At 40.4% G+C, this 27,509-nt stretch overlaps 1 protein-coding gene across 1 annotated transcript; it reads right to left on the bottom strand.

Annotated features, from left to right (window-relative positions):
- Nucleotides 1-2,680: 2,680 nt before the first annotated feature.
- Nucleotides 2,681-27,509, bottom strand: ZGRF1 (zinc finger GRF-type containing 1). Its single transcript, XM_035889091.1, has 28 exons — nt 27,423-27,509; nt 27,224-27,304; nt 27,044-27,100; nt 26,396-26,581; nt 23,837-26,036; nt 23,433-23,515; nt 22,665-22,763; nt 22,050-22,223; nt 21,228-21,339; nt 21,034-21,140; nt 20,693-20,843; nt 19,176-19,819; nt 17,515-17,653; nt 16,800-16,984; nt 16,154-16,341; nt 15,538-15,677; nt 14,219-14,365; nt 11,673-11,787; nt 10,651-10,910; nt 9,264-9,423; nt 8,551-8,628; nt 7,565-7,712; nt 6,441-6,568; nt 5,989-6,112; nt 5,364-5,540; nt 5,110-5,244; nt 4,212-4,473; nt 2,681-2,796 (listed from the first exon to the last, which is right to left on the bottom strand). Exons 1-28 carry the CDS (start codon nt 27,441-27,443, stop codon nt 2,681-2,683), a joined length of 6,417 nt encoding a protein of 2,138 aa, XP_035744984.1. The 5' UTR covers nt 27,444-27,509.

Here is a 27,509-nt window from a genome sequence, read left to right on the forward strand (position 1 = left end):
TCTAGAAGGGATTTGCTGGTAAGCTGAGGCTCCGTTTCACACACGCCGCAAACGCAAAGCGGGCTTGCGGGCGAGTACAAACAGAACAAAACGTGTTTTACGAGGGCAATTCCATCCGCCGAAGGAAAAAAAAAAAAAGAGATCCCCGGAATCGGTTGTGGTGGTGTTAAACAGCGTGGCCAGGGCTTTACCTTTTGGCTCGTAGGTAGAGCGGTAGTGGCCGTAGAAGGGGTCTGTGAAAGGAACATGTGAAGAACACGTAGTAACCCCGCAAAGCCGTCCCGGTACGGGCAGCCTCTTCTATGTCTTTATACATGCTTCCAAAAAAAAAAAAAGGGGGGAAAAAAAAAAAAAAACCCAAACCCTTCACAAGTCACAAACAATTCAGGATTCAACTAAGAAAACACAGAGTGAACCATATGGCCGGGGTGGCTCGAGTTGGCTGCATTTTCCCCCAGACAAAGAAGGGATTGAGAGTTGAAGGAAAGGAGAAAAAAACCAACTTTCCGGCTGATGAAGCTGTTGTCTGGAGGCAATGATCCCAAATCTCAAGGCTTTATTCCGGGCTCCGACTGAGACGTGATATGTCATATGATTAGCATCTTTCATATTTACAAGAGTAGTGCGGGCTGCCAGTCTTTAGAGAAAGGGGAGAGAAAGAAGGGGCATATGCTGAAATGGATTTAGCATTTGAAAGAGAGAAAAGAGAGCGGATAAATACACTTAAACGAGGATTTAGTTTTACTCCCGTCGAGTTCTAATGGGTTGTTGATTGAGATTTCAGGCAGCCGTAACAGAGGCGTCAGCAGTAATTTAAAGGCGCTATTCAACCCTCCGCTGCTCCTTCTTTTTCTGCCCCCCTCCCTCCCCGCTAAAAAATCCCTCAGGCCGCCCCGTCCCCTCAGAGGGCCCGGGCTCCTTTTGGCGGGCTCTTGAGGGCGGGCGGTTGGCGCCACCTGGCGGCGAGAGGCACTCGGCAATGCTAAAAAAATGACGATTCTGGGGTGGTTGGTTTTGGGTTTTTGGGGGATTTTGTTTGTGGTTTGTGTTTTTTTTTTTTTTTTTTTCCACCTGCCGGCAGAGCCTGTCCAGCCTGGCCTCGAGTGTTTTCAGGGAAGGGGCATCCACCACCGCTCTGGGCAACCTGTGCCAGTGCCTCACCCCCCACCCCCAGCATAATGCCTTCCTCATAGCTAGTCTGAATCTCCCCTCTTCCAGTTTAAAACCATCATCCCTTGTCCTACGGCTAGGTGCCCCGCTAAAAGGTCTGTTCCCACTTTCCTTATCATCCCCCTTTAAGCACAGGAAGGCCACCATCAGGTCTCCTCCTCACAGTGGACAACCCTGACTCGCTCATCTTTTTCTCAGAGGTGTTCCAGCCCTTGGATCATCTTTGCAGCCCCCTCTAGCCCTGCTCCCATCTTTCCCGTTAGAATAAACTCCACGGGAGGGGATGAAGCTGCTTCTCCCTCAGCCCGGCTGCTCCCCGCTCCCTCGTAGCAAAGCCAGCGTAGCTGATGCCATCCTTCCCCATGGCTGCCCGAGCACCGGCTGCTAGGGCTATGGCATGTCCCTCACCTCCAGCGGGTCACCCAGGGCAGCCAAAATCCCCCCGTGTGATCCACTCCCAACCCACACTGTGTTTACTTCTGTAGCAAGAACCTCAGCTTCCTTAAGATAAAGCTTTCCCTCTTTCCTTCTTTGCCCCTGCTCCTTAAGTTATCCTGGGCTAACCAGTCCCATCCTCAGCTCCCATCCTGTCCCCGCTCTGATATTGTGTTAACCACAATATTGATTTCTTCCCAGGGACAACTGGCACAAGCTCCTCACCAGGTGATGCATTTCAACGCTGCGGAAACAGAAAGCAGGAGGTTACTTGGAATAACCACGGTGCTGTTGGGATGCCTGCTCCATGGCAGGCTCTTTGGAGCACCTCCGAGTCTGCTCTGGAAGAAATATAACAGCGTGGCAGCATCTGGCGATGTTACGACATCCACAGTTCACCCACTTCTCCCACCATTCGTACATTAACCACTGAGCCTCCTCCCTACACCTTTGAGACAGCCTATGGACAAACTTTTGCTATGATAAAGGTGATGAACTTTTTTTCTTGTTGGAGTTACTGCTGGCACAGCAATCTTTTTTCCAAACAAAAATTCTTCTGCTTTATCCTTGTTTTGAAACACAGATGAGTGATCTTTTCCTAAAACCCCTAAAAAAAAAAATCTAGATACTGGTCAGTCCGTTCTTGTTTCATTTTTTTTGACATCCATGATTTTAACAGACCAAGGACATGTAATACTACTCGAAGAAATTAATGTTTTATTTATACTTTCCTTTGTTTTAGCACTGCGCCTTCCTAGATGTCACCCCTTTGTAAATACGCAAGACGACAGACTTGTTCTAAGGTATGCTGTTACTCGTGTATCTAATAAGAAGAATGAAACACTTAACAATACTATTAGGTACTTTGTAAGCACACAAGGATTCCGGTTATCAAGCAGATAAAGTCACTTTATTAATTTTTAGTCATACAAACAAGGGGTCAAAACAGACTTATCAGTGCACTGAGATACAAACAAAAATTTTTGACATTAAATATAAATATTAGCTTTCCAATAGCTCTGATAATGCTTATAGACACACAATTCATATTTTCTTCATAAAATAGGCGCACGTTTTATTTTTCCTTTTTCTTCTTCTCTTCCTCTTCCTTCCATTTCTCCAAATAGCACTGAAGAATGCCATTTAGCTGCTGCTCACACTGGCTTACATGTTGTAATCCATTTTCCCACCCTGAAAGCAGCAATAAACAGGAAAATTACATCTCCCTTTACAGCATCCATCATGTAATTAAATCTGTGGCAATGTGAACTTTTTTCCTCAGCCTATCAAACGCCTCTAATATTTCTACTTTGAAAACTGTTCTTATTCAGAGTTCAGCTGTTAACGAGATGCTTCCTTTGATGTCAACCAGGTAGGTAAATAAAACAAATACTCTTTTAGCACCTACGCTTGCAGCGATCCGTTGCGTTAGAGACTGAGCACTCCCTCAGTAGTATCTGCTGAGGTAAGGCTGTAGCCTTGCTGAAAGGGGATGTGCCCCTCCACAAAGGAGCCTCAGGGGGTACTGGGGAGTGGGATTTAGCCGGAGTTTATCAAATGGACTTCAGAGATTGGGACACTGTTCCATTCTTTGCTTCTGTAGTGCAAAGAAAATTGCCATGGAAGAATTTATGATGAAATGTAACTCTTGCTTTGAGATACCAACTGCTCCGTTTCAGAGGGGACCAATTCAAGCGCCAGCGAGGGGATAAGCTAGGACCTCTCTGTCCAAAGTATGCCTTACTGCAGAGAGTAAGGACAGACAGAACTAAGGGGCTGTTCAGGCATTTTAAACACCTTCTAGCAAAAGTTGCAAGGGGTGGAAACAGGCACGCTAAGGGTTTTTGGTTGGTTTTTTTAAAGCAGGATTAGCTTTTAAATATGTAAATACTCAATTGCGGTCAACTTCACAGCAAATAGTGTAGGAACTGTAAAAAAATTTATTTTCAAAAGCCGTATTTCCCTCTGTGGCGCAATAAAACTTGTATTCACAAGACAGTGACCTGTAAACGCAGCAGTCAGGAATTACTTTGGTAGAGTTAGCTGGTCTCCAGTAGCATTGGGTTTTTTTTCTAGCAGCTCAAACTTTATCTTCCAAAACCAACAAGCCCCTAGTTGCAGAAAGACGCTATGCATTTTTCTTTCTTTTAAGTACCATCTATTCAGAAATACTGCCATGTAGAAGAATTTGTCTGCAACGTGTTTCTGCCTGGGTCTGCTATGTAAAAGCAAAGCGGGAAAGGACCCAGAAACACAGTAATGGGTTTCGACTCTCCTTAGCAGCACACTCTGTACGTAGCTACTTGATGTCATCGCAAGAAGAAAAAGAAGTCCCACTACGGGGTAGCAAATACCCTTTGCGTATAAAACCAGCTTGCAGATATAACTGCAAACATGCAGCTTTGCAACACCTGTGAATGCTTGCATTCTCCTGCAATATACTGTATTTTATACGTAATACATACTGTCTTAGATAGTATGCACACTATACACTTGATATATTATACAGTAAGTATAGTATATATACACACTACCAAGTGTATTATACATAGTTTAATTAAAGATGAGCTGCATGGTTTCAAAAATACAGGAAAAGAAAATATTACCTTTGCAGTGATGAATTACTCGTCCCCACAGCCTGTTCCTACTTAAACAGGCCAGATTTCCAACAATCAACAAATGCCGCTTTGCTCTCGTTAGCGCAACGTTCATTCTCTTTTCTGAGTCTATGAACCCAATTTGTCTCGTTCTCACACAGGACAAAACAATTATCTCCTTCTCAGCTCCCTGGAACGCATCCACAGTGGACACCTGGACAGTTTTCGTTTCAAAAGCCTCGGAGTGTAGGCCACATAGCAAATTCTGAATCTGGAGACAAATGCACAGGGATGGTGAGGATGAGCTATGCTGCTCACAGTCAAGCACTTGCCTTCAGCAAACACGCTGAGTCTACACAAGACACGAACTAAGAAACTAGAGAGCACGATGGCATTAAAGCCTCGGCTAATCACAGGACAATGCTGCGCAATGAACCTGGTTTTGACAAAACACTGGGGCGTTCGGTGTGGCAACCGGTGCTTTCGCTTGCTAATGGCAGCGGCTCACGTCACGCCTTGGATGGCTGAGCAAGGCACGACTCCAGCCTTGCTAAGCAGATGCCTCTGTTACCTCTCCTTGTCACACTCACCAGTTTCTAAGAGCCCCTAAATTTATTTATCAAAGTTATGTGCTATTTAATTTGCCAATTTTCTGAGCATGCAGGTGGCAGGAAAACTAATGGAAAGGGCTTTTTTAATCCTATGCTTGAATGCAAAGATTTGGACTAATTTTAGAGGAAAAACATATTTTTTTTTCATAACAAAGAGAAATTACAGTAAGCTCGAGCTTGCCTATCCAGCATTTGTTTCTCAGTTCTGGTTGACTCCTCCTAGCTGAAATGGAGCCTATGTTTAGAATAAACAACTACTTTTAATAAAACTTTTATCGGTGAGACTTTAGACAAACCTTACACATCTGTGATTTATAAAGAGTAATCACACCAATTGCAGACCCTTCTATTCCACTTGCAATCAGAGACTGGATGAGCTTGACTGCAAAATGAACTTCTGCCATGTTATAAAAGCTGTTGTCCTTTTCGATCTGCAAATGAGTAAGAACATTTCCAACTTAGCTCTCGCAAACAGCAGAATGCAAAAATGAAATATTACAGAGGAAAAACTGCAATATTGAGTTGTTGTATCAGAAACATAAAAACTTACTTGCTCTACCCCGTTAACACTATAGAAACATAGTGTTGGAAGCCAATCCAATAAAGGACTTCTGTCTTCCTCGGAAACACCATCTATCAGATTCCCTTCATAGAACAGCTCGTTGGCTATGGCACTGATAGCAGGGTGGCATCGGTACTGTGTCCGAAGAAGTATCGGTTTATGTCCCTAAAGAGTGATGATACAGCAAGTGTGTCACCAGGAAAAAGAAGAACTAAATATTTTGCAATGCCAGCTTAGGTCCAACATGAAATGAGTGGGAACCGTTCCTGCCGTAAGCTGGCTTAACCTTCCTACAGTCACTTAGTCAAAAGTTTGAACAAATACTGGAGCCCCCGATTATTCTACCGGGATGTAAAACTGCACACCAAGATCAGAAGGCAGAATGTGTCATTGTTTTCCAGTCTGTTTGTGTTTTACATTTGTTATGCTTATAAATTACCTTGTGCTGTCAAAATAACATTTACAGAGAAATACACTAGAATGGAATCAGCTTAATTAAAAACCAGGCTGAAATACCAAACGCCTGACATCAAAACCAGAGCTCTTCAGTGACTTCAGTGGACCTGCAATTTCACCCTCCATCCTTCCCAAAGACACGGTTAGTAGTACCTACCATTAAGCACAGCCGGTCAAAGAGCGTCTGCTCCAATCCCTGTTCATGAACGCTCTCAGACCCTTGAATAGTTGGTGGTAATTGCTTAGGATCTCCAACAAGGACTAGCTTTTCACACTGAAACCTAAATGAGAACATTAAAAAAAGAAAAAAGTTCTAAAAAGGGTGTCAAACTATTCACAACGAAAGCGTGTGCTGTGTTTATATATCACAGATGGCTTTCCATGAGGCTCCCTTCTCCATCACCCTCTTTCCATAGTGAAAAGTAACACGGTAACTCAAGGAGGGCACCTAAAAGCAGGCCTCCATTTACAATTCCTCCTCTTGCTTTCTAAGGGGACACCTCAGAGTTAACATTCTTAGAAAGACGTGCAAATTTGACAATTATTTGAGGTTGTGTCACTGCTAGCTGAAAGTTCCTTCTCTACTGGAACAGAGAAGGCAGGCTGTACCTTGCAATAGGAAGGAGAGAAGCAGGTTCAGTCATCTGACTGCACTCATCCAGCATCACTACAGGGAACTTAAGAGTATTCAGACAAGGGAACGGGCAGGCAGCACAGGTCACTCCAACCACTTTCACCTTTGCGAGGGGAAAATGGGTAGACAAAAAGTTAAGGTCATTTAATAATTAATCTTTGTGCAGTACCTAACTATAGCTTTGGCAGTGGGATACACCTGAATTAATTTTTAGCAGTTCTACCGCGTGCCCTGCCATACTCTCTGCCTCTCAAAAAATTATATTCTAACTGCTAGTAAAAGGCACCGTGTGTGCACGGAGACAGATCCGAGGTTACCATTTCTTATGCTCGGGGTGTTCATACATCAGAATCATTCACAGATTCATGTATTTTAAGACCAAATCTGCTCTGGTACAGAAACAGTCCAGATTACACCGTCCTCCAAAACCTTCTGAGCCCCGGCAGCAAAAGTGGCAGTAACAACCACTAGGAATAAGCACAAGAAACAAGTTGTTTGGATCTGCTTTGTTAGACTTGGTCTACAGCAAGCTGGGATTTTTTTGCGTCCAGGACTAAGGAGACAAGGCAAATAACTGGAAATAACAGAATTTGAGAAGATTTTTCTACAGGAAATACTAATCTTAAAAGGTAACACTTCGATGAAAAGTTACTTAAAATATAGTTGAAGTCATCTTGGCAGTTGATACTCGACTCTAGGACAGTTTTAGCTCAATCCTTATCTTTTACCTTTATGACTATATAAATCTTAGTTTCAAGGCGACAGTGCAGACTAGCCGCACTCAGAAATTTTTCTCCCCCCGCCTTGTAAACCAGACTGCTAATATTAAATCAGACTGCAGGAAAGTTCCAGAAGGGTTTCTGTCACGTAACATGTCACTAAACAGGAACCGCAAGTTCAACTCTGAGAAGTCATACGCAGGCAAGACACTAAACTATACCTGTGGAATCAAACCTGTCCTAGTCCTAACATTCTTTTTATTTTTCAAAATGAGGAGCTTGGCAGGTGCGAGAGGGCATTTGCAGTTTCCCCCCTTGCTGGGCCCTGTGGGTAAGACATAGCGAATCCCCACTTTCTCATCCCATCACTTGGACCGTACCTGTTGCAGTATAGTTTTATTGGTCCCCAGTTTATGTTGCTCAATACTCTTCCTTACGTATATTTTCTCAACTGGTGTTAAATCTTCTTTCATGAGAGCAAGCAGCTCTTTTAACTGCTCATTTTCATTTCCTGAGCCAGCGTGTAAACTTGAAAAAGATTTCATAACATGCATCACAACGATTGAAAATAACAGCACTTTCAGTGTTCAGTGAACACCCAGTATAGCAAAATAACCCTACTTTATACATAACTACTTTACAAGGTACTAACCTATCCCGAACCCAGCTGGCATAGACTAGTCTAATACCTGTTTTAAAATAAGACCTTTATCCCACCAGCTCAGACCCTACCACCCCAGCCAGCCAGACATGTAGTAAATGACTTGGCTCCAAGTATGTGGCCGATTTCAGAGTAGAACCGAGGAGTTTTTCATTCTTCTACCAGTTCATATACCCTTGGTATGCTGCTGACACCAAGGAATGGAAATTTAATCTTTATTCATCTTGAACTGGACTTTGTTCTCTCAAATCATGTTGGAAATGCTATGTGGATTGTTAAAGGACAAACCCCAGAGCGCTATAGCAAAGACAACTTGGGTAAGTAGTACAGAACACAGGAGTTGTTACCATTAATCCTCTGAACATGAAGTTCATGATTACTTCCTCCCAGTTCTTACAACTACAGCAGTACATATCTATTTCAAGTCTTTCATTTTTCTTGTCCTCCTTGTGCAAACTCCCAAATCTGTAACTGCCATTATTTTGTTCTCTTCTACTACTACCCATCTAAAAGCATTAGCTCTCGTCAGCAACAAGCAACATGCCCCAATCAAGGGAAAATTTCTCCACCATGCACAGGGGGAAAACCCCAAGACGGGTATATTACAATCACATTTTGAATTACTTCAATATAGTCATTTTACAGCATGCATACTGTCACGAATCTTAGAATCGCTTCAGATCCCTCAAAGATTAAGATTCTTACCTATGGGGAAGAATTGCTTTGGTGATTTTCCTAATACTTCCCACTCTGATAAAATCCTCAAATCCAAGATCAAGTAGACTTGAAAGAAAAAGAGATTATAGAGGTTACAGAAACGCAAAAAGAAATTCTGAAGAATATAAAAGTGGTTCCAAGAAGGCTAACAGACACAGCAGAACACTGAAGAACAAACTTCTGCGATTAACCGGATGAAGTAACTCTGGCCACAATCCAATTAAATCAAAGTAAATTACCTCATTGTAATTTGTCTCTAAAATGCTTAATGCTTTTATGATTCTCCTCTCATAAATAGCCTTCCATTTCTATTTTCCTTCCTTCCTTTGTCCTTCCAAACCATGAGCTTTATTTCATGTTAGCTTCATGCTGAAGCTTCCCAAGGGACTCTCTCTGCCTCTCCCTCACTCTCCCACCTCTCCCTTCCCCTGCCCTTACTGCTACTTCCTAAAGATTACAGAGCAGTACTACTTTCATTACTTTTAACAGTAAATTTGATGAGCATAGAGCCTAATATGAGGCTCACGTCTCTTAGCGTACGCGTGCTGTGCAAAGGAACAAGGGTAAAACCAAAGCCCGTATGTGACAAAGAATGCAATCTTTTTGAAGAGTTACTCTGGAAATATCAACACAATTATCTTTACTACACAAGTGCATTACTGGTTTTGGAACAATCGTCCATAAAAATTTCAGTAACCTACCCCAGCAGTATTCTGTCAACAGCAACGTTAGTGGAAGAAGCAATCAGAAGTTTCCACGGAGCTGGCCTCGGTCCCTCCGTGGCTTCACTGCTTTCAAAGAGCTGCACTAAGAAGAGGATCACAACAGACAGCAGATAGCTCTTCCCAGCTCCAAAAACACCTGGTATTTTGGAAAAAAAAAGCCAAAGTTACAAGTGAAAATTTTCTACAAAGTACAACAGTTTTAATCAACTGTTGTAACTTCAAGTTCATCTCACAAAATATTGTGCTGCAACTCCAGCAAAAACATGGCACACGCTTACTTCAGCAGCTCTAAGTGTCCAGGGGCAACCAGGTGCCTTACACTTTGCATTTACTGCCTGCAATAAGTTTACAAAAAAACTACAGAAGAGGGGAAGCTGAGGTATTTTTCCTAAATTTTCTGGGTGAATACATGTATTGCTTGCTAAGGAGTCTCACCAATACATTAGAATAATACAAATACAAGTGTCTGCATGCACATCCCTCACACTGTGTCCTCAGGTACAGAATAAGGAATTTGAGCCATGGTTATTTTGGAATGACTACCAATGATAACAAATTAACATGCCTGGCAGCCTAACAAAAGCTCTGGCAATTGAAGCCTAGTGGCATCTGTACTAACAGTGTCATTGTTGTCAACGTTATTTACTTTGACAGGATCTGAAAACTTATATTGATGGTCACTGCTTTTCAATTTTGATTTTAAAAAAAAAAATCTCTTTGAACTAAGATGTTACTAGACTTTTTGTACACATTGAAAAGGGACAAAACCAAGATAGAAGGAAATATAAACCAAAGAAAAATGTGTAAAATTTTATATGATAATTTAGCAAAGCTGATACATGACAAGAAGTGTTTTTGATATGAAAAGAAATCAGCAAAAGACACTAAGTAACTGATACTGGGTATAGATCTTGCTAGGAGAGAACTCTGTGCTTACGTAGAATCCTGAAAAAGGCAGAAGACAAATTCAAGGATCAAAAGCTCTGTGCTGATAGAATGGATGTTATCATGTCAAGGTCATTATCAGCAGGGCCTCATCCAAGAAATGAATTTTCAGGAAATGGATGACGTAAGTGAGGACAGCAGCGTTACACGAGAGTTTAAAAGGCTATGCCATATACAGAGGCAAGTTTCTTCAAGCTCATCTTTTTGTGCTACATTTAAAAATAAGTCAACATTTAGAGAGACGTAAGAATCTCCCTTTGGGTCTGCCTGGGATTGTAAATACACGATTACGGAAACAAGCTTACTGTTTCACCACTGAGAGAGTTTAGGGATGTTTCACTAACATTGGTATTGCATGTTAATTAGCATTTTTGCAAAGATACAATAGCAGCAAATTTCACAATTATTTGCTATGTACCACGTATGATTGTGATGGGGAAGACCTGATGTTCTTCCACCAGTTTGTTATTTTCACATGAGGTCATCATCTGAGCTATCCGAATCAGCGATGTAGCTTGATCTGGGTTCAGCGAGAATGTTTGGATCATCTTTTTGGCTAGTCCCATTGCCACTTCAGTGCTGACAGGCCCGTACATCATCGTGTGTTTCAGGCTGATGGCTGGTGGAATAAATTTCCTTTTGTTGACTCTACGAGTAGCATTTTCAGAATCAAAATTCCTAAGAAAAATACAACGGTCAAATGTTGCGGCATAATACTGCTCGTGTTTAATTTTTATCCTCATGGTTCTGATATTCTCACTCACCTGACGTGGAAATGCTTTATGATTAACAGCTGACATCAATCAAAGTTGCTGCCCCCTGACAAACCTGGGCTGTATATTCCTACCCCTTATTACTTCCCTGGGTGAAAGCTGGATCATATGAAACAGGGTTTTGGGTTTTATCATTCTTGCTGTACGTTAACACTTTCATTCTGACTTATTCCAAGGCCACAAGACTGACAGCGTTTAGAATGGTAGAACAATGTAGTCAGAGGTATCAGGGATTCCTTTAACTGCTTGTTTTATACAGCAAATCGTAAGCAGTCTTGGAAATATCCAAGTATTACTCCAATTCTCCAAGAAAATATTTTATTTTTAGGTTTTATGTCAAGTGGCTCTAAAAATCTGCAAGGAAAAACAGTTCCACTGAACCTCCTGTGAAGCATATACATTAACTTAATGCAGATCAGTCAGTGACTACTATCAGTCTAATGGTCATAATAATGCCCAATATTAATCTCTAGGTTGTAAAATGTGGGCTGCAGGTAAGTTTTCAGAAGAAAAAGCCTTACAATTGAGTTAAGAGTTAAGCAACTGATGTATTTTCATTTCCACGTAGATGAAAATTGCATTGTCAACAGTTCATTGTTGGTTTTTTTTTTTCCCTGTACCTGTTGACACATCCTATGTTCATAGTATCACTGAAATGGTAACTTACATTTTTAGTAGATACGGTATTAGTGGTAACGTAGATGGATTGAAGTGCTCCTCCATATTTCTTAAAGACGTAAGCTCACCGCTAGCATTACAAACCAGCAAAGCATGAACAAACACTGAAAAGGCCACAGAAAAATAAAATTAGGAAAAAATGCAATTAGCCAAAATTTCCAATCAGCTAGGTAGATTAAGTACAGACCACCAAAGAAGTAACCAGCCTCCTGTAACAGACACCCAATTACCACGTCTGAGTATTACAGATGAGGAGGGTCCTATTGTCCCTTCTTTCCAAGGTACGTTACTTGGAAGTATTTGTGATCCCAACATTAGGAACCTTCTGGGAGGGAAGCTTGGATAAAAATCCTTGTTCCTATTAGAAATGAGATATTTAGGCGGCTTTCAAATTTAGGAGGTGAATTTTGTAAGCAAACCATCTGTATCACAACAGCTAAGCAGATGTTTTCTTCAATGAGACAAGATGGGAACACAAGGACACCTCCAACTGGCCAGACTCAAGTTCCAGCCTATTTCCAAAATGTACAAAAGTAGACGCCTAGGGGAGGGTATAAGAATAGAAAAAAACATTAAATTGTATTTTTCTGAATTCACTGCCAGTTTCCCAAAGTTCTGGGGCTCTTAGGTAGCAGGTTTTGTAATGTGTTTAGTAACCCACATACCTCTGTTTTGCTGCTTTTTATTACTGCCACAACTAAATATTACTTAAAGCTTTATTTCCATACAGCTTTGGGTTTTAGTTTTGTAACCATTACAGAATTGCGAAATAATCTGTATCTATGATGGCAAAGCAAGTTAGGACCAAAAATTTCTTAAGAACAAACATAAAATGCTGTGATTCAAGAGCATTAAGACTGAAAAGCTCTACCTTAACTCTTCCAGACCCTGACTGCTGGAGAGATCCAGTCCTGCAATTCACACTTGGGGAAGCAACAAAACCAAACCTCCGATTGCTTTTGAAGCCCATGATTTTGCTAGCATGCGCGCGTACAAAGCGCTTGTGTGCCACTGTATTTTTTTCCCCCCTGTATTTTTTAGTTTTCCAAATGTAATTCAGAATGGGAGTTTAGTGTAGGGCACGCTGAATTGCGCTTTGCAGGAACTTTCTCCCTAATGATTACACAGAAAGCCTAAAAAGCCTAATTTGCTAAATTAAAACACTCAGTTTACCTACTTAAGGTTAAGTGCTATGAATAAAGCCTCAAGCACACGATTTTCATATTGCAGTAAGAGAACATAAGCAGAGGTACATTATTACTAGCTCCAGATAGATAGCTGCATTCTTTATCTCTTTCTTTTACAAAAAAAACCCCAAACAACCCCAAAACTTTAGCTCAATTCAACAGTAAAAGAAGGAACTTTTGCATCGTGTTTGGCAGCACATTTGTCATTTTTCTGTGACATTTATACAAGACCCACAGTGTTTCTCCCTGGGCTTAAGGCCCACTAACCTTACTGTTTCCAAAACACCAATGACAGAATGTTACAAAAATATCCCAGAAGTGCAAAAATCAAAAAGAAGGATGGCTGCAACTTAGTTGGGAACAGCTTGCTAAAGAATAAAAAGGTCAGCAGTTCATTAAAAACCGGGTCTAGTAATATTTTCTTTTCATAATACAATGACAAAAAGAACTAAAGCTAGACAGATTTGATTTTTCTGAATTTGGAAACACCAATTTTTTTAGTCATTCTAGACTGTAGCAACAAAGGCACAGAAAGGAACTTGAGGACAGCCAAATCACAGATTTAATACGTGGCTTTTTATATACATTTTCCAGAGTGAGTTGTTTGGGCTTTCTGTTTGTTTGTTTTTCAAGGACAGTATCCACATATTCACAGAATCATAGAATGGTTTGGGTTGGAAAGGACCTTAAAGACCATCTCATTCCAGCCCCCCTGCCACAGGCAGGGACACCTTCCACCAGACCAGGTTGCTCAAAGCCCCAGCCAACCTGGTGTTGAACACTTCCAGGGATGGGGCATCCGCAACTTCTCCGGGCAGCCTGTGCCAGTGCCTCTTGTAGGCCCCCCTTCAGGTACTGAAAGGCCACAATCAGGTCTCCCTGCAGCCTTCTCTTCTCCAGGCTAAACAATCCCAGCTCTCTCCACCTGTCCTCATGAGAGAGGGGCTCCAGCCCTCAGATCATCTTTGTGTCCCTCCTCTGGACCCGCTCCAACAGGTCCACATCCTTCTTATGCTGCGGGCCCCAGAGCTGGAAACAGTACTCCAGGTTCCTGTTACCTACAACTCTTGACAGTGAGTTTGCATTCTATATTATGTTATTTACTACATTATTTACATTATCCTCATTTCTTCATCACCCACTTAGAATTTCTTACCAGCTACTTTGCAGGTTTAATTGCATTAAGATATTCAAATGACATATTCAAAGATACAAGGAAAAAAACCACAGTGAATAATAAAATCATGTATCAGATTTGAGAAATTTTCATTTCATCCTTCGTTGCTGGCCAGATTTCCCCCTCAATCCTTATTTCCCACAACTCTGAATTAATTGGTGTACAACTCACTATTTGATCGCCAGTTTGAGGGACAGTAGCCTTTCAGTGGTAGTAATTCTACTTCATTGTTGGAGGATGGTCCGAAGAAAGCACTACTCGCAATGAAGGTATCAAGGGGATCAAAGATCAGAGTCTTCGAAACAACCCAAATATCATCTGTCAAAAAGATAGAGAGATCTCATAAGCTGCTTCTACTGCCGTCTTTTAAAGACGACGAAGCTGAATGAAACAGCATTTGCTACGCTGAAAATTAAACCACTGCTAATACAGGAGTAGGGGGTATTAGAAAGTCCTAAATAAGTGTTAGTTCGGGTCTAGAAGAACAAATAAATCATTTGGAACTCTTCTAGTGCTTACTGTCCAAAATTGATGGCAACTCCAAAGTTCTCTCCTGGTGCACTTCGCGGCATTTGACTTCTGACAAATCTGAGTTATTATCAATTTTGACATTATTTGGAACAAATCACTGAAGTATACTACAAATCTGAGTTAACCCCACTTTTGCCAAAGAAGAGCAAGTACTGAAATAAACGTGTATTTTCCCTTCCTGTTCAACACATACTGGAGCCTGCAAATGCTCCGTTTTATCTGGCACACCCGATGAGACTAAAGCTCACCACACTACTCCTATACCATACATTGCAGAGCACAGCAAGGGAGGATTTCCAAGTTAGGAGCAACAACGATGCATATATATTTACCTGTAACAAAAATGATCAAAAATTATCATATGCCTTTAAGAGTTTTGCCCATGCAGAGCTTCAGAAATTAAGAAGTCACAACCTCCTGATTTGTTTTTCAGTCTGTACATGAAGTATGCACAGACACGTTTGTTTCTGCCCAGTTCCCTTTGTATCATTTTCAACAGCAAAGCGAACAAACTACAAAGATATGGGTCTCAATTCAAAAATTACTGAAGTGAAACAAACTACTGAGACTATCGGTATCAAATCACTGAACGTCCTCCAACTTTGTGACATTTCAGTAATTTAGGAGATACATGCAGCTATCGAAACACCCATTTTTACATCAAGCTTTCCCTAAGTATCATCTGTTTGAATACCAGGCTTTCCTGAAACATTGCAATTCGCAGATTTAACACCCTCCAAACCCAAGGAGGCAGAATTTATATTTTTCTAAGGTAATTGAGTGTTTACAAGAAAAGATGAACTTAATGAGGTACTTTGTTGCCCTTCTAGAATGAGAATTGAATTATCAGGGTTGTCAGGAGTTTAAAGATAGCATTCAATTTTTCTCTTTAGATTACAGATTAAAACCTGAAAAAAGCACAAGATGACATTGGACAACTCTGCTTAACATTTGCTTACCTTTGCTATAGAGAGAATAGTGCTCCTTTCTGCTTAGTTTGAGGTATAATCTGGTTTTGGAATCACCATCAAACCCGGCAGGTGTATTCATATATTTCTTGAACTTACTACACCGCTGCGTTTGAATTTCAAAGGCTTTCCTGTTAAATTGTCATTTTAAGAACATGTAAACAATTGGCAGCACGCTTTGGATTCACTACCAAAACTAAGAAAGCTCCACAGGTTGGACTAAATTATACAAACCGGTGGCTGTTCATCATCTTACATTACCAAGTTTTAAATGCATTGATCTTGACTACAAAACACTTCTCTCGTATCCAGCCCTAATGAAATTGCTTCCCCTACAGTTAAGCAGCAGATCATAGCCTTCGCTTCAACCTCTAACATTAAAAAAGCAGTTTTGATTCTTGCTGAGAAGAGTGCCGACCTGAAACGCCATTGCTGTGAACGCGGTTCCTTCGCTCATTTGGCTTTTACATGTCTACACGGAATTGTAGCCTCTTTAAACACTGTGAAAGTGTCTGTTAAATGCTACTGAAATCCAGAGCTACTGGAATAGTCATAAATCCTGCAATTCACGGAGCACGTGGGAAAAGTGCATAGCGTTTCAGAATACCTCACCAAAAGTTGGCATCCCTCATAGAGAGAAATCTTTTGACTTCTGAGGTACGTCCCAATGCTTTTCACATCACGAAGCACTACGCTAGGTCTGGATTTTATCTGTGCGGGGTTCACATCTTCTATCCACTTGAAAAATGAACACTGCTCAGCTTTTGGGGCACCACAGGTATAGAACAAACGACCCTAGGAAGGGAGAAGGAAAATAAATAAAAAAAGACGACTAGCACGCTAAAGCAAAAAAAGAAAAAATATAAAGCAACAGACCTGCTACAGAAATAATCAGATTAACACCTGTGTTTTCACTGTGTTTGGCTGAACACCACAAGTGTGTTCTCAGAACTCTCAGCTTCTGAAGCCAGCGTGTGTAATCGTACCTTACAGAAATCCCGTAGCGCCTAGAAAGTTATAAATTCAGGTCTTTCTCTCTACATATATAAAGCTGTTTCTGTATGAAGAAAACTATTACATCATCTGTTCTAGACACTAGCAGATATTACAACTGATCCTGAAAAAGGATCTCTAACACATCACTTCAACCTGCAATTGCAAATCATACAGAATTGCCCCGTAATTGTTCACACAATAGGGTCTATTCAGCAAACAACCCCCAAAACTCTAACCAAACAAGGAATAAACAGCACCTTGTTTTGACCTTCTTTTTTAACTGTAACAAGCTTAGCAGGATGCATGTGATTGCAGAGTGGAACGCAGCTTGCTTCGCTCTCACTTTGCCCGTCTTTCAATGAAGTGTAAAATGATATATCCACTTTTGAAAGAGCATCGTGTAATCTTTGTGACAACTCAAATAGCATTATGTTTAATTGCTCTTGATGTAGAAAGGAAAATGAAAGAATAATTAGTACAGCCTTAAAACGGTTACACAAGTACACAATGTTCAAACACATTTTCATTTGAAACTTTCAATCAAAATCCAAGTATTTAATCTGAGTCCTAAAAGAAACCATGTGACCTGAGAAATTCACATATTGCACACGCAATTCATTTGTTCTGTCTTACTTTCAGTCAAACCCCATTTAAGTATACGACTCCAAATGCTCCAAACACTAGTAACTGTAAAAAAAAAAAAGCCCCCAAAAAGCTTAGAAAGGAATCTAAAGACTGGTAAACAGGCTCAGATTACACAGTTGGACAGAAGTGTACCGGTCTTTTGGCTTGTCTTTGCAATTTTGGATATAGACTGAATGTATTTCAGTATACACACCCAAAAGCAAATGCACACAGTTGTTCCAATAGATGATGCTGATGATCCCTCTCCCTCTCATCCTGCTTTGTGAAGCTTCAGAAACGCACAGTTTAAACGTGACAGCATTTTAGGTAGCATGGTGTTAGACATACCCGTCAGAGCAGCTTTAAAAATCTGTTTGTAGTGAACATGAGACTGAAACACAGTTGGTATGGAAACCATCCTTTTGGGCAGATTGACGTATCTTACTTGATCCACGTTAGGAAAAGACAACTCTGAAATCTTCATGGCCTAAAACTCAGAAAAATAGACCATTAAAACTTGCAAAACCCTGAATGGGACAGATTTTACAGCAGAACCCATCCATTTTTCTTCTCTTTTTCCTTTTTTGCTTTCATGTACCATGCTCTCTTGAATAAGTACAGCTAACCAGAAAAAATTCAGAGCCTCACTCTGCAACCAGAAGTTTCAACATGAAGGCTGTCAATGACGAATCGGTTTTCTAAAAGCAAAATACAAACCCCCTTCACCACAGGCGTTTGCAGGCTTTGTGAACTCTAAGTACAGGAGCATGTACTCAATAAGACTGCCAACAGGGGTAAAATTCAGCACACCCAGAGCTACAGCATAGAGCTTGGACTGCCATGGAGCATGTACCATGAATTTAAAATCTGCCCCTTGACAAACAGCCTGCATTTATTACAACACAGGTGATTACTTTTAAAGGCTTTAGAGTAAATTATGCAATTCAGAACCGTGTTTTCAGCCCTAGACATGGGGAAGGAGGACTCAACCCTCATTTTTAACACCATTTCTGCACAGAAATAAACTCATCAGGTGAAACTGTAGCGAAGGCAGTGCAAGGCTAGGGAAGGAAGAACCAGGCGAGAGAGCTCTGGGGAAAGTGTGCACACCACAAGCCACCCCTGCGCCTGCTAGTCCCGAGGAGCTGCTTCCACCCATCGATGCTGCAGTGGGCATCGTAACGATAATTCTCTTCGTAAGCTTTTTAAAATCTTATTTATACGGATAATACATATATATGTATAAGCACACACAAAGTGGATGGCAGCGTGTGTATGAAATACACTAGTTATTTCCACACCTCTATTTCACATTAATATTTCACTGTACAAACAGTTTTCAAGAACTAGAAAACACAGCTAACATACTAAGTTCATAACAAAAAAAAAGGAAAAAATATAACTTTTTCATTAACTCAAACACAGCCATTTGACAACTTTTAAAACCTGACTTGTGGTTGGTTTAGGTTATTTTTCCAATTTACTCTATTTGTTTAAGGGAGTCTATTGGTCACCAACAACTGTGTTGATCTTTTAGGTGCTTATTCAATGCCATAACTTAGTTTTCTAGAATTAAAACTGAAGACATGTAAAATATTTTGAAATCAGAGACTATGCTTTGGAGCAAGATATGGGTGTTGATTAAAACGATGCTGATTTGACAAGAAAAACACTTCCTGAAAACACCTTCTCACCAATTATCCATGTCAAAACAGCCCAACAGCTTTTATTTCATCTTCCTGCCATCGATGTGCACATTAAAAACCTAAATCTGGCACTGTGTGCGACAAGGAATTACCTTTACAAAGGATTAGTCACGGCCCTTAAAAAAAACCACATTAGCAGCTGCTGTTCTGTAGCCAAGACTCTTTTGCCTTGCTACTGAAGTAGAAACATTTCATCCAATCACACTGATAACATCTCATAGGAAATCAGATAAATGCAGCCGCTTTGTCCAGAAAAACGCATTTCTCTCAATTATAACTGTATTTGCTTGAACAGTTACACACCTGGCCGTCTCCTCTTACAGCGTGGCAGCTCAGATGACTTAACACCTTTTGTGTGGCTTCAGCCAAAGGTGTCTGACTCAAGGGCAGGGAAAGTGACTTCCTCTCTGAAATCAAATCTTGGTTGCTGGTATTTGCACAGCATTTACCAAGCACGCTCTTTGCTGTCAGTAGAGGCGCGGTGCCGGGAGCGCTTTTCTTCGCAGCACTGCTCTCTCCTGTGTCACCCAGTGGCATTCCAAGGACCTTCTCAGCACAGATGTCATCAGTCACTTCCTCATCATCACTGTTTTGAGTTATCAAGTCACACTGAGCACTGTTTTGATACTTTAGCCACTTGCTTTGTCTATATTGTGAAGTCACATTAGGGAACGCTGGCTGTCCATCTTCGGTATACCCTCCAAACACAGAGGCTTCATAATTTCTGTCCTCGGGGCCAAAAGCACAGGTAGGAAATACCGCCGACTTGTCACATGAATCGGCTACTGAAGAGCTGAAAGATTGCTGGACCTCCTCGCTGTCGGTGGGATAAACGGTGCCAGGAATCTTCTCAGTGGCAGGAAGGGTGACAAAGGGAGTTCGGGGTTTAACTGTGGGTTTGAACCTTGAGAGGTCGCATTCCTCTGGATAGCTGGATTTCTCCCATGCTGCAGGGCAAATACGACTTTAAAGCAACTTGTAGCACTTAGGGATGGCACATTAACGTCAGGTGCACAAAAAACTAAGATATGGAAAGAATTCTAAGTTCTTCCTTTTACATCCTGTCTTCTATTGGCAAGCTTTGTGTCTCATGCCTGTGCAGTACCACGCTAGATTTCCATGTGACGTGAGTGATTTCAGCTGCGATTCTTTTAATACTTAAATCCCTACACTCAGAACACATCTCTGTAGGCAATCTACTTGTATAAAAGAAAATGTCTGGTAGAAATTTTTAGAACATTACTGTGTTTTGGAAGTCATTGATCTGGTAACTCTTGGTAGGTCAGTGACAGCTGCCAACTGGAAAATAAACAGCTTAACATTTCCTCCTTTTTCCAGAAAGATCACCCACAGAACCACGTAAACTAATATTTACCAGTGTAGATACATAGGCTTCTAGTACCACAAGCATCCTTTTGACTAAATTCACTATCAATAACAAATGACAGTCATTGATAGCTGTCAACAGGAAGCAGGTCAGAGGATAAGTAAAGGTAATAAAGGAAAATATTAATATTAATTACCAACTTAGCTTACAGCCTTTCCTTCCCCCAAACTAGAAGCTGATTTTTCTTTATACAATTAAAAAAGGAAAACACTGTTCAAGTTGTGCTTAAAAAAAACCTAATACACCCCCCCATGAAAAATTAAAAACACGTGGCAAACACAAACCAAACTCTGTAGTTACCCAGACATATCTCAGTGTATTTCAGTGCCCAGGGCAACTGTCTCGTACAGTGCAACTCACTGTGCTTCAAAAATCCTCAAAGATTTCCTAGCAAATATATTGTAAAGTGCAATTATAAACTGTAATTTCTTACTGAAAAAAAATCCAGAAAGTTCTGGTTCATGTGGCAACAACCCGCATATCAGGGGCTCCTGGATGCCTCCAATAATTTCCTCACTTCCTGAAGCTGGAGAACTTGTAAAGTCTGGATCAAGTGAGGAGGTCAGTTCTACTGATGATACCACCTACAAATGAAGAATTAACATGTCAAGTGAATAACTGGAAAATAGCTCTTTTCTCACTATTCTCTCTCTCATTCTAACCAACTGAAATGTCTCTCAGAGTTGAGGTAAAAGTTTCAAAAATAAGAAATTGCTGCCATGAACACACAGAAAATAAAGCCAAAAAGATCTAGCAGAGACAGTCGATTCACACCTTGTCAGGTTCCCATGAAATCCACTGCGTTTGTCTCAAATCAGGAAGCAAAGGTGAGCCTGGCATTGTCCATGGTGGAGCTTCAGAATACGTGTTCAATGCCAACGCTAGGAAAAATACGCAAAGAACAGAAGTCATGCAGAATAATGGGTTATGAGGCCAACTGCTGCCATTCTACTTTTACTTTCACTTACAGGACTGATCTATTCTTGACTTATTAATCATGTTAGACTTCTTTTGAAAATTCTCTTCTCTGGTAAAGTTGCTATCATCCTCATGATGCTGAGTCTCTCTGGAACCTGGAGACTTGACCAAAAAAGTATAGGCAAAAACTTGTTAGAAATTAAACTGTTTATCCCTTATATAAATACTATCTTCGCGTGAATCTTATTTCTACATATCTTTTTTTCTACATCTTACTTGTAAATATAATTCTTCAGTATCTCTAGCCCCTTCTAGAAGTTAAAAATGAAATACCACTTTTCTTCCCTCATTTTAAATACTGAAATATATACTGCATTAGAAAAAAACTACTTTATTTAACATTGTATGCCATGTTTCTTTGCATCCAGGAGGAACAGAATCGTAATCCAGAAAAGAAAGTTTTAACATTAGCTTTGGAACTCTCTAACAGTTATATACCAAATTTCAAGTCCAGTTGAGGTGAATATTATACTGCTAACACCAGGAAACCATCATTATAAAAGCCCTCTGCCACTTTCCTCTGGAGGAAATCTCTGTTTAATATCCCACATTATGACCATGTACATTTTTCAAAGTGAAACTCGGAGGGCAAAAAAAAAGAACAAGTTAGATCTTGCAAATGCATACTCCTATGATAAAGGTGAAAAAAAAAAATTGTCTAACTGCAAAGTTTTAACCACAAAGCGCTATATTTGGTTCTTAGTGATTTTGATATGATTGTAGTATTCTAAAAATGAACTTTTTTTATCCTACATTCACAGGATACTTTCTTGCACTAAGGTAAGTATCATTTTGAAAAAAAATTGCGTTACCTGTCTGAAGTCAGAAAGGACAGAATCACTTGAAAACAGGGGTGACCAAAATCTCTCAGCTGCTAACTCCACATTATCTGGGTACTGCTGCAATCCTAGCTGTGAGCAGGGAGCTCTCAACATTATCTCACTAGCCGCTGATCCCTTTACTTGGTGCCCTTGAAACGCAACAGGCTACACGATACATTGGAAATTATCATTAACTGAAAGTAAGTGCTGTTCTGGAGCTACCTACAGTCAAGACAGGTACTTTCCATACATACAGCAAAAATAACCTGTTACAAACTGCAGAAGAGAAAAAAAATCTATGCTTTTCACTTCCTCTTGCGCTCCTGCAACTCAGCAGCAATTAAGTTTTTGCACAAATCTCTGGCAACAGAGAATCAATATTCTTATGTAGTATGTTTAGTCTCCTTTTTGTATTGTAAAATTTGAGTTTAAAACTCTCAATGGAAAACTTCCCACAGACAGATGTCCTAAGAAGTGCCGAGAAGCCCATTATGAAACTGGTGAAATATTTATTAGGACTTAGAGCAATACATTGCAAATAGTAAACCATGGAATCGAAATTTAAGAAACACTACTCATTATACTTGAATTCCACAGAAATGGTACCTTTGGTTGGCAGTCAGATGTCCTGGGGACTCTTTGGGCTGCTGCTATTGGGAGAACACGTGCCTCTGTTTTCTGTAGTAAATTGTCCGCACAGTCAGGCTGCATATAAAAGTATCAAAAGCTAATTAGTCTAACAACTTAATAATGATTTAAAGTGAAAAGGTAAGCTAAGAAATCTCTTGTATTTATAAAACAGAAAGCATTTTAAATTACAGTGGTTTTTTTTATTTGGAAGCCAGAACAATCCATGACAGGATAAGAAACTAAGTTTGCTTTTCAAGTGGGACAGGAAAAGGAGAGAAATTTAATCTAAAAATCTTTCTTTCACTTTGGACAGATGGGAAGAAGACGACCATTAATAGCATTGGACAAAGCATCAAGCACAGATTTGCTGATATATTTCAAACCAAGTGCTAAAATTCCTAGGAAAGCCATCCATTCAAAAAGATAGTGAAAGGAAAGGAAAAATAGATGGTGAAAGACAATGGGATAGGGAAGAAGTACCAGACATACTAATGCGATATTCAACGTAACTAAGTATTACAATTTGCATAGTTTCTTGTCCTACATGAGCCCTCCTGAACATTTCTTGGCAATAGGGTCTTCAAGAGGACATCTTCTGTTTCCTATCAGCTTCTTAGCTGAGGCCACTAAGCAATTTTTAGCTCAACCTCTATAGTTTCGTAAATCAAGAATTTTATGCAAGAAGCCTGGTGGAAAATCAATTTGTCTTGTACAGATAGATATACATAGTCAAAAATTGGTTACCATAAGGCCAGAAGAATCAAAGTATGAACAGGAAGATGCCTGTATACTTTCTGAGTAAGGCATTTCTGTAAACTGTTTTATAGCTACAAGAGACAGAAAAGCATAATAAGTTACCATTACAGTATTCTTTTTACATGAAAACATTGAATATTTACTGGGCTCGCAAACCTTACCCATGCAAATACTTGCACAGTTAGGATTTAACTGAACAGAAACAAAGACACAGACTTGGAACCCACACTCCAAGTGTTTTAAACACTAAAAATTGCATGAAGGAGCCTTTATTACACATCGCTCCGCAAGCATGATTTGTGAATATGGACTGTCCAGCAGGAGAGGTAAGAATACAGAAGTTAAATAAGTACAGTCATACAGAAGTCACTTTAAAAAGAAGCTGGCCTAACCTTCATCTTTCACAAGGGGTTCAAATATCTCTTTAGAAGTCTCTGCTCCATATAATATGCTATTATTTTCCTCCATCTTCTGTAAGCTTTCTAATGCTGTGCTATGTTGAGTCAAAGCTCGCAGAAGAGCGATATTGTTTACCAAATCAGGAAGACCTGATGAATTTTCAGCCCTTGCCGTGCATTGCAGGCAATCTGTTCCTATTCTTTCACCTTCGCAGGCTTCACCAAAGGCATTTATCCTCTCTACGTTTTCAAACTCTGTTTCACCAATTGCCGTTTCCTCTGGAGATGAACGGCCTTTTCCTAAAGGATAGAGAGAACTTCTGGAAATGAGAGTATCTTCCTTCTGTGAAATGCTAAATACCTTTTGATGGTCTTCAGCGATATATTGGGATGAGCCATAGCTAGAGTCTGTTTTTTGTGACAAAGCCAGCAAAGGACTACCTAGTTTCATGTCATCACTCTCAGTGCCCCAGAAGCGTTGCAGATCAACATCTGGGGATTTCACGCATCCACGCTCTGTAACATCTTCAGTCCTTTTCTCCATGGCAGAAATTATTCTGTTGGTAGAAATACACGAAATACTTCCAGTTTTCTCAAACGTACTGGTTTTAGGGTGACATTCATTAACATTTGCATCACCAGGCAAAAGATCAGAGCGCTTGCTTTTTATCCACGACACGCCACTAACGGTACACGCTGCACAGCCATCAAGATCCTTCTTATCGGTTGTGGCGTCGACACTTAATTGACTTTCATTATTCTCTTTCACCTCGTGTCCATGGCCCAAAAGTCCCACTTCAATTCTGGTCTGGTTCACAGAGTCTCCTGCAATTCTCCTCGTGTCGCTGACATTGTCACAAAGCTGAGATGTTGTATCCTCACTGCAGAGATTTCCATCATTTTCTCCATCAGATGTCAAACATTTGACTTCTTTGTTCTTACTGTGCATCACTACTTCACAGCAAGAACGAAGTATCAAGGCACTATTTGGTGCTACATCTTCTCCCTTGAAGCAACCTGGATTTTGTGAAAGCGTGTCTCCTTCAGGGGACTTATTCACATCTCTTGCACACAGGTCTTCACTGTCTGTGTCATTAAAATCAAAAGCCTCCATTAGATTAAAGTTAACCTCCATCACCTGTTCATCTGGACCACAGTCTTTGCCATGCGTACTTAATTCCTCCTTTACCATTCCAATTTCAGTCAGCCTTACGTCCACAGAGAGTTCCAGGTCACCAGGCATTCTTTCCGAATTTTGTCTCAGCTGAAGCTCACTTTGCAACTTCACAGATGAATTCTCCTGAAGACTGTTACTCCCTGAATGCTCCCTGTACCCAGAGAGACTTTTTCCAAAGGTGACTGGACTTACTGAACACCAAACATCACCTGAGGATGGGACATACTGACCGTCACTCATTCTACTCATGGTGGATTCAGGTAGGTAGTAACTATTTGTATTGCAGGTATCTTGTAAAACTTGACTTAAATTATTTGCCCTCCCGTCACATCTCAGTCTTGGGACGACTTCATCAGAAGGCTGTTCAGCTGGATTCAGAAGCATTTTAGCACTCCATTCCTTTTTATCATTTACAGTTCCCTTCGTGAAAGGCGGGTGCTGAACATTTTGAACGAGTCTTTTGGCAGGGTTGCCTGAATAAGCAGGTAGGATTGTGCTTTTTTTATTATGTAAGCTATCCGTGTTTTCCGATGCCCGAAACCTAGAAAGACATTCCGTGACTTCAGACGTCGCCTGCTCTCTGCATCCTTGTGTTGGTTTAGACTTCAAGAGAGCTATTATCTGTGCTGTGCTCCTGATGCGTGACGCTGCCCCGCAACCAGCTGTCTGACTACTAGATTTGGCGTGCCCAGTAATTGAGGGAGATTCTGGCTTCACTATGGTCCCGTCAGAGTTTTGCTTCTCTGTCTCCTCGCATCTGTCAAGAAATGGAGCTGAAAGCAGTGAGGAGAGAGACATGTGTTCTCTATTGTTAACCGTACACGCATCTTCACGGAACTCTGCAGACAGATTTGTTTCTGCATCCTGCTTGCAAATCGTAGAAAATAATGGAGAGGTAATATAAAACTTGGATGGAAAAGCACCCTGACACTGCTTCGATAAAGGCAGTCTTGTCGGGTTTTCTCCATCTTCTATTGCTGGTATTTTCTTTTCAACTTGGCGTGGCCCTTGGAAACCCTAGGAGAGAAATTTCAAATTAATTCTACTCAGAAATCAACTTCACATCCTGTAATCAAGTGTTGAAAATAGGGCAGAGTCCATAAAATAGATTCTGATCAAGTGGCACATGACGCTTCCACAGGCGTATAGAAATAATCTCAAGCCCTCGCCATTTTCACTGCACCTTAGCAAGAGCAATCCTGCTACATCAAACAAAGCTGCTAAACTCGGGGGAAAAAATAGCCACCGGTAACACACTACAGATCCAAAAAAACCAGGAAGACATCATCTATGTATTTTCCACTCACTAAAAGATGTGCTCTTTGTGTTTTAAAGGCATGTTAACATCAGACACAACTTTTGGAACAAAGACATACTGTAAACTTCCTTTTCAAGCCAACGGGCGGATGTCTTGGAGGCAGAACACCAGGTTTTACACCATTTCTATCCACTGCTGAAGCTTCTGCCTTCCTTTGCTGATCTTCAAAGGATTTTTCATTCTCTTTTACTCCTTCCACGGTGATCAAATAACGTTCACTTTCTAAATTATCTCCAGCATTCACCTAGAAAAAAGAAAGCAGCAGTGTGCTGTATAGCATATATAGCAGTGCTATACAACAAACAGTAAGTCTTCTAAATAAATAGTCTTCTAAATACTTCCATGTAGAAATTTCAGAAATTTACACCCAGTATATCACAGCTGTCGTATAAATACTTAGATTAAAACAGACATATACTAGAAAGCATTAGCACTTAACTAAAAGTTACGCTTTTTTGATGTATCACTGTAATACACCGCTTTTACCCCAAAGGAAGAAAATTCCATAAACCCTCTACTTTGATTCTGGAAAAACAGTAAGATTTATCAAGAAACAGAAGCTGTTTTCGCTTTCCATTATTTGCATTGCAGCAGACTTTCACGTCCACAATAAGGAAAAAGTACTGCCTTGGTTACCAAATGAGTTTGAAATGATTACTGAAAGACAAACAAGCATAAAAATAAAAAACCTCCAAACAAAACACACCTGAGATTTTATAAAAATACTCTCCAAACATTGTCCTTTGTCATCAAACAAGACAGCCTGCAATGAAAAAAATACAATTTTAAATAAGTGATTTCATTTCACAGGTCAGCACCATTGCCACTGACAGTCCAGCAGCAGCAGAAGATTTAAATCCAATGTTATTAAATCAAAGTTGTTCACCTTATTTCCACCAGTCCTAATGCTCAGAATTCCATCCTGCCATGTTTTTGACTTTTTCATTTTTTGGTGAGTGTATAAGACCTGTTTGAAATGTGTAAAATGTTGAAATAATAGTAAGTAAGAAAACATTTAAATAGAGCAGCTACAGTGTCTTCTAGTTTATTTCTACTGAATTGTACAGTCTTAAAAAATCACTTACAGTGAATTCTTGAGAAGCCATTGCTTTGAAAAAATAGTCATCCAACGGCTTATTTCACAAATATTCACATCCTCATACAGCCTGAGA

Source organism: Egretta garzetta, unplaced genomic scaffold (assembly GCF_000687185.1).
Source record: "Egretta garzetta isolate BGI_Z169 unplaced genomic scaffold, ASM68718v1 scaffold622, whole genome shotgun sequence".
Taxonomy (NCBI): Eukaryota; Metazoa; Chordata; class Aves; order Pelecaniformes; family Ardeidae; genus Egretta; species Egretta garzetta.

Excerpts from the sequence above, each read along its gene's own strand:
- ZGRF1 (XM_035889091.1), bottom strand. The coding sequence starts at position 27,443 with ATGGCTTCTCAAGAATTCACT. Across the intron at positions 16,985-17,514 it reads TTTTAAAGCTGCTCTGACGG|AGCAATTAAACATAATGCTA; the intron begins GTATGTCTAACA and ends TTCTACATCAAG. Across the intron at positions 15,678-16,153 it reads GGATGCCAACTTTTGGTGAG|GAAAGCCTTTGAAATTCAAA; the intron begins GTATTCTGAAAC and ends ACAATTTAACAG.